The sequence below is a fragment of the Cebus imitator genome, unplaced genomic scaffold (genome assembly GCF_001604975.1).
Source record: "Cebus imitator isolate Cc_AM_T3 unplaced genomic scaffold, Cebus_imitator-1.0 Scaffold780, whole genome shotgun sequence".
NCBI classification, from domain to species: Eukaryota; Metazoa; Chordata; class Mammalia; order Primates; family Cebidae; genus Cebus; species Cebus imitator.
In genome coordinates this window covers 233678-248914 of record NW_016108095.1, presented here as the reverse complement: position 1 = coordinate 248914, position 15237 = coordinate 233678, and the positions used below count along the sequence as shown (strand labels likewise).

At 58.4% G+C, this 15237-nt stretch overlaps 1 protein-coding gene across 1 annotated transcript; it reads left to right on the top strand.

The window, feature by feature from the left end:
* The first annotated feature begins 689 nt into the window (after window positions 1-689).
* Window positions 690-12294, top strand: LOC108297226 (scavenger receptor cysteine-rich domain-containing protein SCART1-like). Its single transcript, XM_037735345.1, has 10 exons — window positions 690-756; window positions 2846-3163; window positions 3910-4206; window positions 5014-5327; window positions 5682-5985; window positions 6149-6466; window positions 6542-6856; window positions 11042-11365; window positions 11565-11624; window positions 11700-12294. The coding sequence occupies exons 1-10, from the start codon at window positions 690-692 to the stop codon at window positions 12110-12112; spliced, it is 2730 nt and encodes a 909-aa protein (XP_037591273.1). The 3' UTR covers window positions 12113-12294.
* The last annotated feature ends 2943 nt before the right edge of the window (window positions 12295-15237 follow it).

The following is a 15237-nucleotide window of genomic DNA, read 5'->3' as shown; positions in this document are numbered from 1 at the left end:
GTACTTGCTCGTTTTTCTAGTTGTTTAAAGGAGGAAGTTATTGATTTGAGAAGTTTCTTCTTCTTGAATATAATTATTTAATGCTATGAATTTTCTACTAATCCTGCTTTATCTGTATCCCAGACATTTTGATATGCTGTATTTTCATTTTTACTTAGTTCAAAAGGTTTTCTGATTTTCCCTGACACTTCACTTTTGACCCATGGATTATTTGGAGGTGAGTGGTTTAATTTTCAAATACTTGGGGGATTCATCAGATATTGTTTTGTTATTGAGTTTAATTGTGATAGGATCAGAGAATACACTTTATACACCTGGCTGTCTGGTGTCACTGCTTTCTGTGGTGGTGGCACAGCTCAAGCCGACGGGCCCAGGTGGAGGGCAGAGACGCAGGGCTTCACCGATGCCGTGCTGTGAGCAGGTCAGACCACCTGCCTGATGGCTGGGTCTAGTCTCATCAGCAGCTATCAGTGTGGGAGGAAACCTACAGCCTCCACCCTCCCCATGTCTGGTGATGCTCAGGCTGAGAGGCAGAGCTGCTGATTCGCTCTGGAAAGACTGACTGTCCCCATTGGCCCAGGAGGTCCTTGGCTGCTCCCACCTCTGTATATGTGACTCTGGGCTGTGACCTCCACCATTGCCCCAGCTAAGCAGCGAGAGCTTGCTGAAGTTCAGAAGGCTGTGGAACCATGAGGGCAGCTCTCTGGATCCTGGGACTTGGGCCCCTTATTCTCAATCTCTGGGCAGTCCCGATTGGTAAGTTTCTCCTTACTTCATCCATGGAACTCTTGGGAGGCAGCGGCTCTGTTGAGGCCCAGGCCCCGGGGCATGAGTGTGTTCTCTACTGGTGAATGTTTTATGACCCGCCGTCTGCCTGGGTCTCACTCAGCCCAGAGTGGGTGGGACATGCTGGGCCAGGAAGGAGGTGGCTCCACATGGCTGGATCCTTGTGAGCTCAGGGCCCCAGCTGCTAGCCCACTGCTCGGAACCCAGGGTGCAGGGCTGGTTCACACCCTGGACAGGCCCAATGTCTGGTCCCAATGACCCTGATCAAGAGTCCTGATGGGTCCTGTGGGGGCTGCTCCATCCATGTCCCCTGCAGCAGGGCTGGGATCCCGGGAAGGATGTGAGAGGGCTGGCTGCATCTGGCAGTGAGGTTGGGCATGGGGTCCCATGGAGATACAGCACCCAGTTGGGGACACTGCGGTCTGGGGCCATGTGGAAGGGCTGCTGGGTCAGGAGCAGGCAGCTGTAGAGACAGGGTCTAGCCAGAAGGAACAGCAGGAGAGGATGGAGGTGAGAGGGAGCCCTGGGGACCTGCACACATGGGCACGGGGCCATGACAGGGTAGGCGTGTGAGTGAAGGGCTGGGTGGGAGGCAGGGGAGGGTGCCCTTGAGGCCCACGAACACTTCACTGGCAGGGTGGGCCCAGGCAGCAGTGTGGTCACAGCTGGGAGCCCTGGGGTTGAAGGGATTTGCTTTTGTGTTAATGATCACAAGCACAAGGGCCAGAATTCTCTATAACAAGAAATAGCTTTAGAAAATATAAAATGAAAAGCTATTCACAGCCAGGCAGGATGGCTCATGCCTGTAATCCCAGCACTTTGGGAGGCCAAGGCGAGTGGATCACATCACCTGAGGTCAGGAGTTCAAGACCAGCCCGGCCAAGATGGTGAAACCCAGTCTCTATTAAAAACACAAAAATTAGCCAGGCATGGTGGTGGGTGCCTATAATCCCAGCTACATGGGAGGCTGAGGCAGGAGAATCACTTTGAACCCTGGAGGTGGAGGTTGCAGTGAGCTGAGATCGTGCCATTGCACTCCAGCCTGGGTGACAGAGTAAGACTCTGTCTTAAAAAAAAAAAAAGATGGCAGACACCAGTACACATCCATGTCCTGAGAAGACACAGGTGGGGAGGGAGGTGAGGAGGATGGGGTGTGCAGGGACAGATGAAGACTGAGGCAGGGGATTTAAGCCTCCCCGGGAGGTGGGAGGGAAAGGTCTTCGTCTTGGACCAGGCGGGGTCCCCTCGCCACCGACTGCCATTTGGGAGGCTCTCTCCTGGGTGTGGAGGGTCCTCCAGGGGCCTGGAGGCTGCTCTGGGGCCAAACAGCCCCACCCCCATGGACTTCCTCCTAGTGGTTGCTTCATTTCCCTCAGGTGAGAGTGACGCAGGAGGGAAGGAAAGGGGCTATGTTGATGTAGGGGTGCAGAGGCCTGGAGAGGGCAGTTAGAGGTATGTCCCTGGAGAGTGGGAGAGACGGTGCTGGGGCAGCTGAGATGCTCTGAGGCCGTGGGGGGTGAGCTCCTGGCTGGAAGCCGGTATGGGTCGGTAGGGGGGCTGGGTTTGGTTGTAGTGGGAGGCAGGCATGGGAGGTTTTCCTGGGTGCTCCGGGTTGCAGAGGACAGGAGGGAGGGGTGAGCAGCCCTGGACAAGGGGTGTGGACAGCCACATGGGTGGGGCAGGGGTGACAGGGGTGGGCTGGGGACCACAGGGCCTCCAGTGGAAGTGGGGGAATGATGCTTGGGAGGCAGAGGGCGGGTGGGAGCTGCGGACCCAGGAGGACAGGGGACTTCCATGCCTGGGGGTGGGGTCCTCCAGGATGTTGGGGCTCCAGAGGGCCGGGGAGGGGAGCAGCCCCAGGGAAGACACGTGGGGTGAGGGTTTCTGTGTGAGCCGCACCCATCGCCTCTCTGGGACTGCTTGGTGGGTGAGAGGAACCCGACTTGCTGCTGAGGCCTTGCAGGCCATTCACTGCTGCCCCCAGGGCTGCTGTGCTGCCACCCTCCTCCTGAGCCCCTGGTTGGTTCTGGCCCCTCTAACTGGACCTGTCTGTCTGAAGGTGGACCAGGTGCTCTCAGGCTGGCGTTCAGACCCAGCACATGCGACGGAGTGGTGCTGGTCCGACACCACGGGACGTGGGGACACGTGTGCAACCAGGATTGGACGCTGGCTGAGGCCTCTGTGGTGTGCAGGCAGCTGGGCTGCGGCCCTGCCGTGGGTGCCCCCAAGTACGTCCCACTGCCTGGAGAGATGGCCTCGCCCTGGCTCCACAACGTGTCCTGCCAGGGCAATGAGCCCTCTCTCTGGGAGTGCAGCCTTGGCGCGTGGAGCCAGAGCCCGTGCCCCCACGCATGGGTGGCGGTTGCTCTGTGCTCCAGTAAGTAGGGTGGAATGAAGTGGTGGGGCTGGGGGAGGAGGAGGAGGAGGACAGGGAGGGTCTTGGAGGGAGGTGGGGGCGGGGGGTCTGGAGCTCTCTCTGGCAGGGACTCCTTGCTGGGCACTGGAACCATCCTGACAGTAAAATTCAGCTCTGGAAGAACCACTGCCAGGGAGATTCAGAGAGTAAGGAAGCAGAGGGCAGCCTGGGCTTGGAGAGGTAGTGGCCGAGGTGAGGGCGGTGTCTACGGATGCCCGAGGCCCACACAGGCAGCTGGTAGTGATTTCTTACACAGTGACAGAAAGGTACACACTTTCCCGTCCAGGTCTGGCTAGAGGGTCCTCAGCTGTCCCTGGGCACTTTATGTGGCTATGAGAACCCCCTCATAGCGTCCTGTCTCTGAAGCTGAGCCACCTGGCCAGGACCTCCTACTATTTTGGGGCCTAGTATGAAGGGACCCTGCAGGGACCCTAGTTTCAGGAGACCCACAGCAGAGCATGAAGCTGGGCACAGGGGCCTCTCTGAGCTCGCGCCCTGTGTGACGGCCTGGTCACCTGCCCCTGAAGCCGGCCCTGACTCAGCCCAGCACCGTCCTCCCTGAAAAAGGAGCTGCCTGGTCTCAGGCCTGGGGTGGACTGCCATGGCCAAATGGAAATGTCTGGAGTCACTCAGGCAGGCCCCAGGCTCCAAGCGAGCACGTGGCCAGCTGGGTCCACACCTGACAGCAGGCGGCCTGTGCTCCGCAGACGGCACTTTTCGGGAGCTTCGGCTGGTGCAGGGCCAGAGTCCCTGTGCAGGACTCCCTGAGATCAGAAACGTGAATGGGGTGGACCGCCTCTGTGGCCTGCATGTGGAGGAGGCCATGGTGTTCTGCCGGGAGCTGGGGTGTGGCCCTGTGCTCCAGGCCCCCCGCCGGGATGTGGGCGTGGTCAGAAAGTACCTGGCCTGCAAGGGTACCGAGCCCACCATCCGCAGCTGCAGACTGGACAACAATCTCCGCGGCGGCTGTGACCCGCAGCTGGACGCACAGGTGATCTGCTCAGGTGAGGCCGCCGCCCGACACTTCCAGCGACCCCTGGGTGATGCTGGGCCTGGACGGGCTGGGGCTGGACTTGGAGAGAGCAGGGGGAGGTGGGGTGGGTGTTCCCACAGATGGGCCCCCGTTCTGCCTGAGACATTGGGTGTTGACGGGGTGCATCTGCACGCTGGAGGGAAAGGGCCTCAGCTCTCGTGGCGGGTTCTCAGGAGAGCGGAGCTGAGTTTCTGGTGGCCCCACAGAGGAGTCCTGGCTCAGAACCCGCAGGCCTTCTGGGGGTCCTGGCTGCTGGGGCAAGTGTGAGCTGTTTCAGCTGTGATCACTGCATGTCTAACATGGATCTGGGGTGGGTAGAAGTCACTTCCTCCCAGCCCTGCCTCCGGTGTGTGTAAGCCTCCCTGGCCTCACAGCTCCTGGCCTTGTGAGTATGAGGGGCAGCTGAAATGAGGTGGACAGTCACCTGCTGCAGTGCCCCAGAGAGGGTGGTGCTCAGTGAACCAAGGGGTGCCTTGACCTGGCCTCTGGGATTGCAGAAGGTATGGATGTCATGGCCAGGACACAGAGGCTGTGAAACACGTGGGCATCTGCAGAAGGTGACCCTGACCCTGACCTTGGTGATGCGGCTGAGGGTGCCTCTCTGCTCTGGGTGCAGGATGGAAGGGCCTCTGGCTACAAGTTCCTCCCTGTGCTAGGCAGACCCTCTGCCTAGATGCAGACGGTTGTTCCTGGTGGAACCCTTCCACAGACTGAGGCTGGGGGCCAAGCTGTCACCCGAGGACACGTGTCTTCTGCCTGAGAGAATGTCTGCCCCCAGGACACACCGAAGCCCGGCTGGTGGGCGGCGAGCACCCCTGCGCTGGGCGCCTGGAGGTGCGGCGGGGCCTGACCTGGGGCACCGTCTGCGACGTGGACCTGGACCTGGCCATGGCCCATGTGGTGTGCCGAGAGCTGCAGTGTGGGATGGCCGTGTCCACACCTGGGGGCGCCTGCTTCGGCCGAGGATCCGAGCTGGTGTGGACAGAGGCCTTCCGCTGTGCAGGCAATGAATCGCTGCTGTTCCACTGCGCACGGGGGAACGGGAGTCAGTGTGGGCCTGGCCACGAAGCGGGGCTCAGGTGCTCAGGTGAGGTCCTGTGTGGGCTCTGAGGGCTCAGCCCTGCCTTATTCTCTGCCAGATCCCTTTCTGCCCTAAAGGTGCCTCTGGCCAGTAGGTGTGGGTGCTTTTGATGTTTGCTTCTGTTGGTTGAAAGCAACAGAGGGAAGAGGCTGGTGTAGGGCGAAGTGCCCAGGCAGCAGCTCAGATCAGATTCTTCTGCAGAGCTGTGTAGGCTGCATGCTGACGCAGAGGAGGGCGGGGCAGCTGGTGAGAGCGAGGCTGGGCTCTGTGCCCATCCCACTGGGTGTGAAGGAAGGAAATGACCACAGACAGCCATGTGCCGGGTCTGTGTCCCCAGCCACGCTGACCCCTCCTCTCCCCCAGAGTTCAGGCTGGTCAACGGCACCAGCAGCTGTGAGGGCCGCGTGGAGCTCCAGGTGCAGGGGTCCTGGGCGCCCCTCTGTGCCACCCACTGGGACATAGCAGACGCCACCGTCCTCTGCCACCAGCTCAACTGTGGCAACGCGGTGGCCGCACCTCGAGGAGGCCATTTTGGGGGCGGGGACGCAGCCATCTGGCCTGACGCGTTTCACTGTGAGGGGACAGAGCCCTACTTGTGGAATTGCCCAGTAAGCACCCTGGGGGCCCCGGCCTGTGCCCCGGGAAACTCGGCCTCCGCAGTGTGCTCAGGTGGGTGCAGCCAGGATGATGGAGGAGGAGGAGGGTGAGTGAGAGCCATGGACAGAGGGTGCAAGGAAGGACAGAGGGGCTGAGAGGGACCTGCCTGCCTGGGGGGGTGGTCCTGGGTCCCTCCCCCCTGACACCCTGGGGCCCCGTGCGTCCCCATCCCCAGGTTTCCCCCATGCGCTGCGGCTGCGGGAAGGACAGAGCCGCTGTGACGGCCGCGTGGAGGTCTCCCTGGACGGCGTGTGGGGCCGCGTCCTGGACGACGCCTGGGACCTGCGCGGCGCGGGCGTGGTGTGCCGGCAGCTGGGGTGCGGAGGGGCCCAGCGAGCCTACGACGCGCCCGCCCCCAGCCGCGGGTCCATCCAGGTGGCGCTGAGCCGCGCGCGCTGTCTGGGCACCGAGACCCGCCTGACCCGGTGCAACGTGTCCGCGACGCTGCGGGAGCCCGCGGGGACCTCGAGGGACGCCGGCGTGGTGTGCTCGGGTGAGGGCGGAACCGCGTCCCGCGTGGGCAGTGGCCACGCAGCGCGGGGCGCCCTGACTCTCTGTCTCTCCGCAGGGAGCCTCGGGGTGCGGCTGGCCGCGGGGCCGGGGCGCTGTGCGGGGCGCGTGGAGGTGCTGCGCGGGGGCGCGTGGGGCACCGTGTGTGACGACGCCTGGGACCTGTGGGACGCGCACGTGGTCTGCAGGCAGCTGGGCTGCGGCCGCGCCCTGAGCGCCCCGGGGGCTGCGCACTTCGGAGCCGGGGCCGGGCGCATCTGGCTGGACGAGCTGCGCTGCCAGGGCCACGAGTCTGCGCTGTGGCAGTGCCCGTCGGCGGGCTGGGGCCGGCACGACTGCAGGCACAAGGAGGACGCCGGCGTCTTCTGCTCAGGTGCGCTGCCGGGCGTCAGATCGTGCTGCTTTATCCACGTGCACTTGCGCTCCGGAATTCCGTTAAAATACCAGGAGCTGTTCTCTTCCTTGAATGTATTGGGCGGGGTTCCTCTTGCTGGCAAAGGACAGGACAGCGCTTTGGGTCCTGTGCCTGCGGGCTGCTCAGCGCCCTGCTGCAGGTTGGCCCTGGAAGAGCCCCAGCTGGGCTCATTTTCTGCTGTTGCCAGCGCAAGTGTGCTTGGTCTCTATCCGGAGTTCATGTGTATATATTTGTTTTGAGACGGTCTCACTGTTTCCCAGGCTGGGGTGCAGTGGCACCACCACAGTTCACTGCAGCCTTGACCTACTGTACTCCAGGGATCCTTCAGCCTCAGCCTCCCCAGCAGCTGCGACCACAGGAAGGAGGCACTGCCACTGGCTTCAGATTCTTTTTTTTTTTTTTTTTCTTTGAGACGGAGTTTCACTCTTGTTACCCAGGCTGGAGTGCAATGGCGCGATCTCGGCTCACCGCAACCTCCGCCTCCTGGGTTCCAGCAATTCTCCTGCCTCAGCCTCCTGAGTAGCTGGGATTACAGGCACGCGCCACCATGCCCAGCTGAATTTTTGTATTTTTAGTAGAGACGGGGTTTCACCATGTTGACCAGGATGGTCTCGATCTCTTGACCTCGTGATCCACCCGCCTCAGCCTCCCAAAGTGCTGGGATTACAGGCTTGAGCCACCGCGCCCGGCTTGGCTTCAGATTCTTAATTTTGATCCGTACTTGGTGATATTTGGCGTACTGGAGACCTTTTTGCAGACTGAGCAAGGGTGTGTTCTCTGGAGAAGCCTGTGAGTGGGTGAGGGGCTCCCCACCCGATCTGCAGTCTCTCCACAGCGTTTCCAGGTGACGCCAGGGAGAGGCTGGATGCCTGCTGAGGCTCTGGCAGCTCATCCAAATGTGGGCTCTTCTCATTGGGTTTGGTTTATATTTTTCCTTAGGAACATTTTCTTCAGCGATTTCTTGGATTATGACGTTTATTTCCATTACCGTGTTCTTTGTATGCAATGCTTGAGTCTTGTGAGGCTGAGTCTTCCCTATGCTTCTAAAATTAATTTTTGGCATGACTCTTTGCCCACCCATTCTTGGGGCGTTTCTGCAGGTGGCACCCACGTCACGGTCTGGTTTCTGTCGGTTCTGCTCTCCAGTCTTCTGTGTGTTTCGCCTCGTCCGTAGGTCAGAGGAGCCTCCTCGCCTCCTCCGTCGCCCATTTGCCTCATCTTAGTGTCTTTTTTCACAGAAGCTTGTTTTCTTCTAATGACGCCCCACTCTGCTCTCATAAAAGGCCCGTCTTTGGCATCTCAGTGAGAATGACAGGTCCTTTTCTAGAACATTCTGCTAGTTCCTGTGGAAAGTGGCTGTTTTAGCCTTTCCTCTGTGTCTCCCAGGTGGCGCTTGCTGTCTAGGTTGCAGCATTTTCCTCTGGTGGCTGCTTTATCTGTTTATCTGTCTGTGAACCTTCGCCCTGGGGACCCCACCTGAGACAGCGTCTGCAGGCATCTGCCGTCAGACCGTCTGCTGGAGCCGGCGTGTTGGGCACGGCCAGTTCAATTCCTGGGGCTGCCTCTTTTTCACCTCAGCTATGCCTTGGTCACTTCTGGCCCCTCCAGGCTCCTCAGGTCCCTGCCTGACAGGGCTGCATCCCCGGGGAGGGGCAGGGCGCTGGTGGCTCCTGCTCTCCTCTTCGTAGGCACATGGACAGGCAGGCAGTGGAGGCCTGCTCAGCTCTGGGCCTCACACATGGCCTGCGTTTTGTGCCTGTGCTGATGCTTTGCCCAAGGTCCCATCCATATGTCCAGGGTGCAAACTTGCATTGTTTTGGGAAAGCAGATAAGACTGTATCTGGGGGCGGGAGCCATTTTATTTTATTTTATTTTATTTTATTTTATTATTTTTCTAGTCTCAGATGAGATACAGAGCCATTTTAAAGAAGAATTAGAACAGTAACTTCTAGATGTAGGTAGAGGAGTTCTCTTGATAGACTTTACAAAAATACTATGTTGATAATATCTTCGAAAGAGTGAGATATAAAGTATGTTACATGGCATTAAAATGTGAGTCCAAAAAATTTGAACAACAAAAAAAATCTAATCCCAACATCCAGACAGTGTCTAATGTATGTGATCTGCTGTAGAAATTAATGCTGAGTAACCAGCCCCACCACAGACAGCATGATGTGTATGGCTCCAATTTCTGTGGTCACTGCCTTTGGCTGTGCTCAGCCTGGTGGTTCTCTGTCCCAGCTGGGCTTCCTCAGAGCCTTTGGGCAGTCACTTGATGGTTAGATGGAGCCCTGCTTCTGGGCCCTGGCTGTAGGCAGGAGTGGTGAAGGCTCTGTTTCTGTCATGATCCAGCCTTGGTTCCAAAAGTGACAGCAGAGTCAGCCTAGGAGCAGGCACAGAGTCTCAGAGCCTGTTCTGCTGGCCCAAGTCCCAAGCCAGCTGGGATTCAAGGGCTGGGGCACAGACTCAGTGAGAGGGTGTGGGAGCAGGCAGGGGATACTTTCAGACACTTTTTATTCTATTACGACGTGTTTCTTTCCGGTACTTTTTCTAAGCTTATGAGGGTGTGGGAGCAGGCAGGGGATGCTCGTGGACACTTTTTATTCAATTACGATGTGTTTCTTTCCGGTACTTGTTCTAAGCTTATTTAATTAGATATGATCCTTTCAGTTGCAATTTATACCTAATGTTCTCCAATTACCCTGGACAGGTGTTTAAAATGTTATCACAGTGCTTCACGGCACAGCTTTAAAGGATCATTGAACCTGCCGTCAGGCCACCGTATCAGTCTGTTGGACTTTACATTGCTCCAAGGGTAACACTGAACATATTTGGGCACTGGTCAGGCAGGACCAATGCTATCTCTGAACACGGGGCTGAGGCACACACATACAGTTGAATAATTACTACGGTCAAGCCAGTGAACATCCCACCATCTCACATAGTTACATTTGGCTTTGTAGTAAGATCACCTAAAGTCTACTTTCCTAGCAAATTTCCAGTGTACAGTGCAATACTAGCTGCATTCCTCCTGCTGCATTTGGGGTTCCAGATTTCTTCATCCTGCGTAACTGTGGACCCTTTGGCCTACCTCCCCCCATCACCCCCCACCTGCCACTGATAACCACATTCTATTGTTTTGATGCATTTGACCTCTTTTCTGCTCTCATCTGTAAGTGGGATTATGCAGAATTTGTCTTTTCATTCCTGGTTTATTTCACTTCACATAATGTCCTCCAGGTTCACCCATGCTGTCACGAATCACAGAATCCCCTTGTTGTTGAGACTGAACAGCATTCCATAGCATAGATGTACCATATTTCTCTTTTATTTTTTAAATTGACAATCTTTGTATGTCTGTACGGGATCCATAGTGGTGTTTCAATCCATATAATGTGTATGGTCAGGTTCGGGTAATTAGTAAAGCCATCATCTCAGACATGGGTCACTTCGTGGTGTTGAGAACATTCCACGTTCTTCCTCCAGAGATCTGAAACCTTATAATGTACTGTTAGTGACAGTCATCCTGCAGTGCTATAGAATGCTAGAATTTATTCTTCTTATCCAGCTGTAATTTTGTGTCTTTACAAATCTCCTCTTATTCCTCCCTCCCCCAGCCCTTCCCAACCTCCAGTACCCTCTGTTCTGCTTTTTATTTCTAGGAGATCAACCTCTTTTAAGCTTCCACTAATGAATGAGAACATGTGGCATTTAACTTGCTGTTCCCAGCTTATTTTCCTTAACACAGTGTCCTCCAGTTCCATCCATATTGCTGCAAATGACAGGATTTTATCGCTTTTTAAGGCTGAGTAGCTCCAGTGTGTATACGCCATGTTTTCACTATCCATGTATCTGTTGTTGGACATCTACGCTGATTCCACATCTTGGTGTTGTCAGTTGTGCTGCAGTGAACCTGGGCATGCAGACGTCTCTGCTCTGCTGATTTCATTTCCTCTGGGTCTCTACCCAGCAGTGAGATTGCTGGATTGTGCAGTAGCTCTAGTTGAAATTTTCTCAAGAGGCTCCATACTGTTTCCATAACTGATCTCAGCGCTGGGACCCCCTGAGTTTAGCACCCTCCTTCTGAGGCTGCCCACAGTGCCAGGCAGGGCACTCCCTGGCCTGACTGTGCTTGCTTTGCAGAATCAGTGGCTCTGAGGCTTCGAGGTGGGACCTGCTGCTGTGCTGGGTGGCTGGACGTACTCTACAATGGGACCTGGGGTGCCGTGTGCAGCAACGCGCTGAAGGACCTCTCCTTGTCCATCATCTGCAAGCAGCTGGGGTGTGGGGAGTGGGGCTGGCTGGAGAATAAGCCCTTCCCCTCCGCTGGTGCCAGCATGGGCACTGCCTGGGTGGACAATATCGAGTGCCGCAGGCTACCCAACTCCACTCTGTGGCACTGCCCTTCCCGCCCGTGGCACCCACGTTCCTGTGACCTTCGAGAGCAGGCCTGGATTACCTGTGCAGGTGGGCATTAAAGGCCTCTGGGGGGGTGCCTTTAAGAGGTTTATCTTTCTGACAAGTCACTGGCAGGGGATGCCATTGAATCAGAACTTGGGCCTGGGGTGGGGGCGGGTCACAGAATGAAGGATCCACAGCCTTTGTTCTGAAGCTTCTCCGGGCGCTGATGCTCTCAGAGCTGCTGTTTAACCTGCAGGGTTGTCAGAGGATGGGCCACAGGCTGCTGGGGAGGCCCTCAGCTGCTCCTCCTCGCTCAGCTGCCCAGGTACCCGTCTGTCCTTGTCCCTGTCCTCCTTCCCACCCCGTCCAGCCCCCTGAGTGACGGCAGCCCCTTTTCCAGAGGAGGGCTCAGTGCGTTTGCGCGGGGGCCAGGCCCGCTGCTCCGGGCGCGTGGAGCTCTGGCACGCGGGCTCCTGGGGCACCGTGTGCGACGACGCCTGGGACCTGGCGGACGCGGAGGTGGTGTGCCGCCAGCTGGGCTGTGGTCCCGCCGTCGCCGCCCTGGCGGCCGCCGCCTTTGGCCCTGGCTCCGGGCCGGTGTGGCTGGACGAGGTGGGGTGCCGGGGCAGCGAGGGGTCCCTGCGGGGCTGCTCTGCGGAGCGGTGGGGACGCGGAGACTGCGCGCACAAGGAGGATGCGGGCGTGCGCTGCTTGGGTGAGCGGGGGTGGGGACCGCTGGGCAGAGGGCGCTGGGCAGTCCTGTGGTGGTCTGTCCCCTTTCCCCTCAAGCGGATCCCCAGCACCCAGCCCTGAGGCTGCCCCAGGCATGGTCCCTCACGGCTGCTCCTGGCTAGGCTGCTTGGGACCAGACCTGTCAGCTCAGGCTGAGTGGGCTGGGGGGTCTGCGGGGGTCTGCGCAGCTCAGGGCTGTAGCTGCCTCCCCATCCGGGCCCTCACGTGCCACCGTTTACTGCAGGTGACTCGGGGACCACAGTGCCGCCGTCACACCTGGGTAGGTGGTTTTCTCAAGCTCAAGTCCTGCTGTGTGTCTGAGCCCCGCTGGGGACTGCCCTGGGGCTCAGGGCTGACCATGCTGACAGGGCACCCATGATGGAAAGTTCTCTCCTTCCCTGTGCCCACCTGAGTGAATATATGGGGACCTGGGGGTGTTGGGGACAGAGGCCCCAGGCCCCTCACAGCCACTTCTCTGGGGTCTTTGCCTTGGCAGCTAGGGGGCTTGGCCCTGGAAAGCTATGGCCCCTTGGACATTAGGTCTGCATCCAAGGCAGAGTTGAGGGCAGTGGGCAGTCAGGACAATAAGCACATTCCACAGGCCTAACCCCTCCCCGGATCATCACTCTGCTGCTCCTATCTGGGCCCACATACCTGGATTCTCCCACCTGCATTTTCCCGCCTGAGCCCTACACCTGTGCCTTCCACCTCCGCCTCACCACCTGTGCCCTCCCAGCTGTACCCACGGTCTGGGCCTACACAGCTGCATTTGTCCCCCTGTGTTCTCTCACCTGGGCCTTCCTTGCTTGCACCCAGTCTGAGCCTGTCAGCCTGGGTTCTTCCACCTGCACCCACGACCAGGGCCCACACACCTGGATTCTCCCGCCTGGGCCTCTCGTGCCATGACCTCAACCTGCCTCTCCAAGGAAGGAGCACCTGTTCAGGCAGCACAGAGGCCCACCTCTCTTGGGGTGCCGCCATCCCTGTGAGGCTAAGGTCCTCCCAGGCCAGGGTCACAATGGCCCAGGCAGCCCAGGTGCGCAGCAGGCCCCGCCTCTCACTGTGCCCCACAGCCCCTTCCTTGGTCCCTCCACCTGCCCACATGGCCTGGGCCCTGCCTGAGTTCACCTGTCTGGTACTTGGCTCCCTCCTGGGCATCATCTCTCTGTTCCTGGGGATGAAGTGGTGCCACCGCAGAGCAGCCTGCAGGGGTAGGTGGGCATGCCCAGGCATGGCGAGCAGGGCCCTGAGGTGGGGAGGCTGGGGGGCATGCTCTGTGGGACCCGGTCACTGCAGGTCACTGCCCTGCATGCTGAGTGGCCTTCCCCATGGTGACTGCTCAGTGACTCTCTGTGGACCCATGAGGTGTTGGGGGCTCAGGGACCCTATGTCTGAGTCTTGCTTTGCCCCCAAGATGTGCTGGATCAAGAAAATCCACACTCCCAGGACTGCCTGGAGTGAGAACGGGCTCCAGGGTTCTGCTGACCCTCTGTGACTTGTGCGCAATGGAGGTCCTTCCTGGGTGTGTTCAGAGGCTGAGACCACTGGCCCCACCCTAGGACACAAGCCCTGGGTGCCCAGAGTAGCAAGTGGCCCCTGTGGGGGTCTTTGCTCTCTGTGGGGGCTGCTGACAGAGGTGCCGGGGTGCTGGCATGCATGGAAGACCACAGGGGCCAGGCATGCTGGACTTAGACTGCAGGAGTATTTCTTCTAAAACATTCTGCTGTGGCCTTTGCAGGTTGTGGCATGTCAGGGCACCTGTCCTCAGAGGGTATCTATGAGGACATCGGAGCCTTCCCCATGGGGCAGAAAGACGAGGAACCTGCAGCGTCTGGGGACCTGGGCCTGGAGGAGAACTATGACGATGCCGGAGAGCCTGAGGATGGCGCTGAGGAGGAGACAGAGGAGGCCGGGGTGCTGCTGAGCCCTGCAGGTGTGCACCTCTGCGCCCTGGCGTCCATGGTGGTCTGCCTCCTGTACTGCTCCTATGCAGAGGGCTCTGCTCTGGCCAGCGCCTACATTTAAAGAAACTGAGCTGCTTCTCGTGAGTCCGTGACCCTCTCTTCTGTCTCAGGCTGGGGCATTAGGACTTCTGGCTGTCATCTGCGTGTTAGGCTGCATCTCCCAGTGGGTAGATGTGGACTTAGGGAGGTCATAGGTCTATATTTGGGTTACTTTTGCAGCTGTGCAGTATCTTTCCGGCATCTTGTCCCAGTTGGCTACAGGAGGGACCCTGGGCAGCCTGGGTCGCTGTGAGAAGCCATACCGCTCTCTCCCGACCCACCACACCCCATCCTTGTCCCTTGGTGACTTTGCTTCCCAGCAGCAGATGAGAACTCCTGAGCCTGTGAGAAATCGCTCAGAACCCCAGTGAGCCCTGTGTCTGTCTCCTTAAACACAGGTGGGGCTCCTTTCAGCCTGGGTCCCAAAGCTGAGGCTGGGATGGAAGACGGTGGTGGCCTCTGCCCCAGGACATGACCTGAAGCTGATGGTGGGGATGTCAGAGTGTTGAGTGACTGGATAAACCGGGGGAGCTGGGGTCTTCACTGCCCTCACTCTCAACAGATGTTATTAAACTCCCTTTGAGCTCACTTGTCCATCGTTAATTCAGTTCAGAAACGTTGAACAGACACCGCCATGGCCCAGGCTCTGTTGGTCCTTTGTCTTCTCATCTGAGGGCGATTTTGTGTGTTTTCAATCCAACATTGTTTTCACTGCTTTACTGAGCTGGGGTGTGGGCTGCTCCTCCTGGAACTCAGGCAGGAGGGTCAGGGGTCTCCCAGTCAGGCAGCCTCTTGGACCATTTCTTTCTTCTGCTCCCATCTCACCTCCAGGGTTGGGGGCCTAAGCTTCAGGGTGGTTCCCTGATGACCCGCCCCTGGGAGCCCCGCCTTTCATCTACACACACAGTGCTGCAAGGGATGGTGAGCGCTCAGCTGGGGGCTTGGAGCCAGAATCTCCATTTCTTACAGCTGCATTGCTCTGATAGGCCCCCAAGCTCTCCCTGACCATCCCCACTGCTGACCACACACTCCCAGGACCTGACCTGCCAAAGATCCCACCCACCCAGGACCCCACCACCGAGGACCCCCCCCACCCAGGAACCCCCACCCTGGACCCCCTCACTCAACACACCCCACCCAGGAACCCCCACTCAGGACCTCCCCATGCAGGATCCCCCCACTCAGGAACCCCCCACCCAGGAA

Excerpts from the sequence above, each read along its gene's own strand:
- LOC108297226 (XM_037735345.1), top strand. The coding sequence starts at position 690 with ATGAGGGCAGCTCTCTGGATCCTGGGACTTGGGCCCCTTATTCTCAAT. Across the intron at positions 5,986-6,148 it reads GGCCTCCGCAGTGTGCTCAG|GTTTCCCCCATGCGCTGCGG; the intron begins GTGGGTGCAGCC and ends CCCCATCCCCAG. Across the intron at positions 6,467-6,541 it reads CGCCGGCGTGGTGTGCTCGG|GGAGCCTCGGGGTGCGGCTG; the intron begins GTGAGGGCGGAA and ends GTCTCTCCGCAG.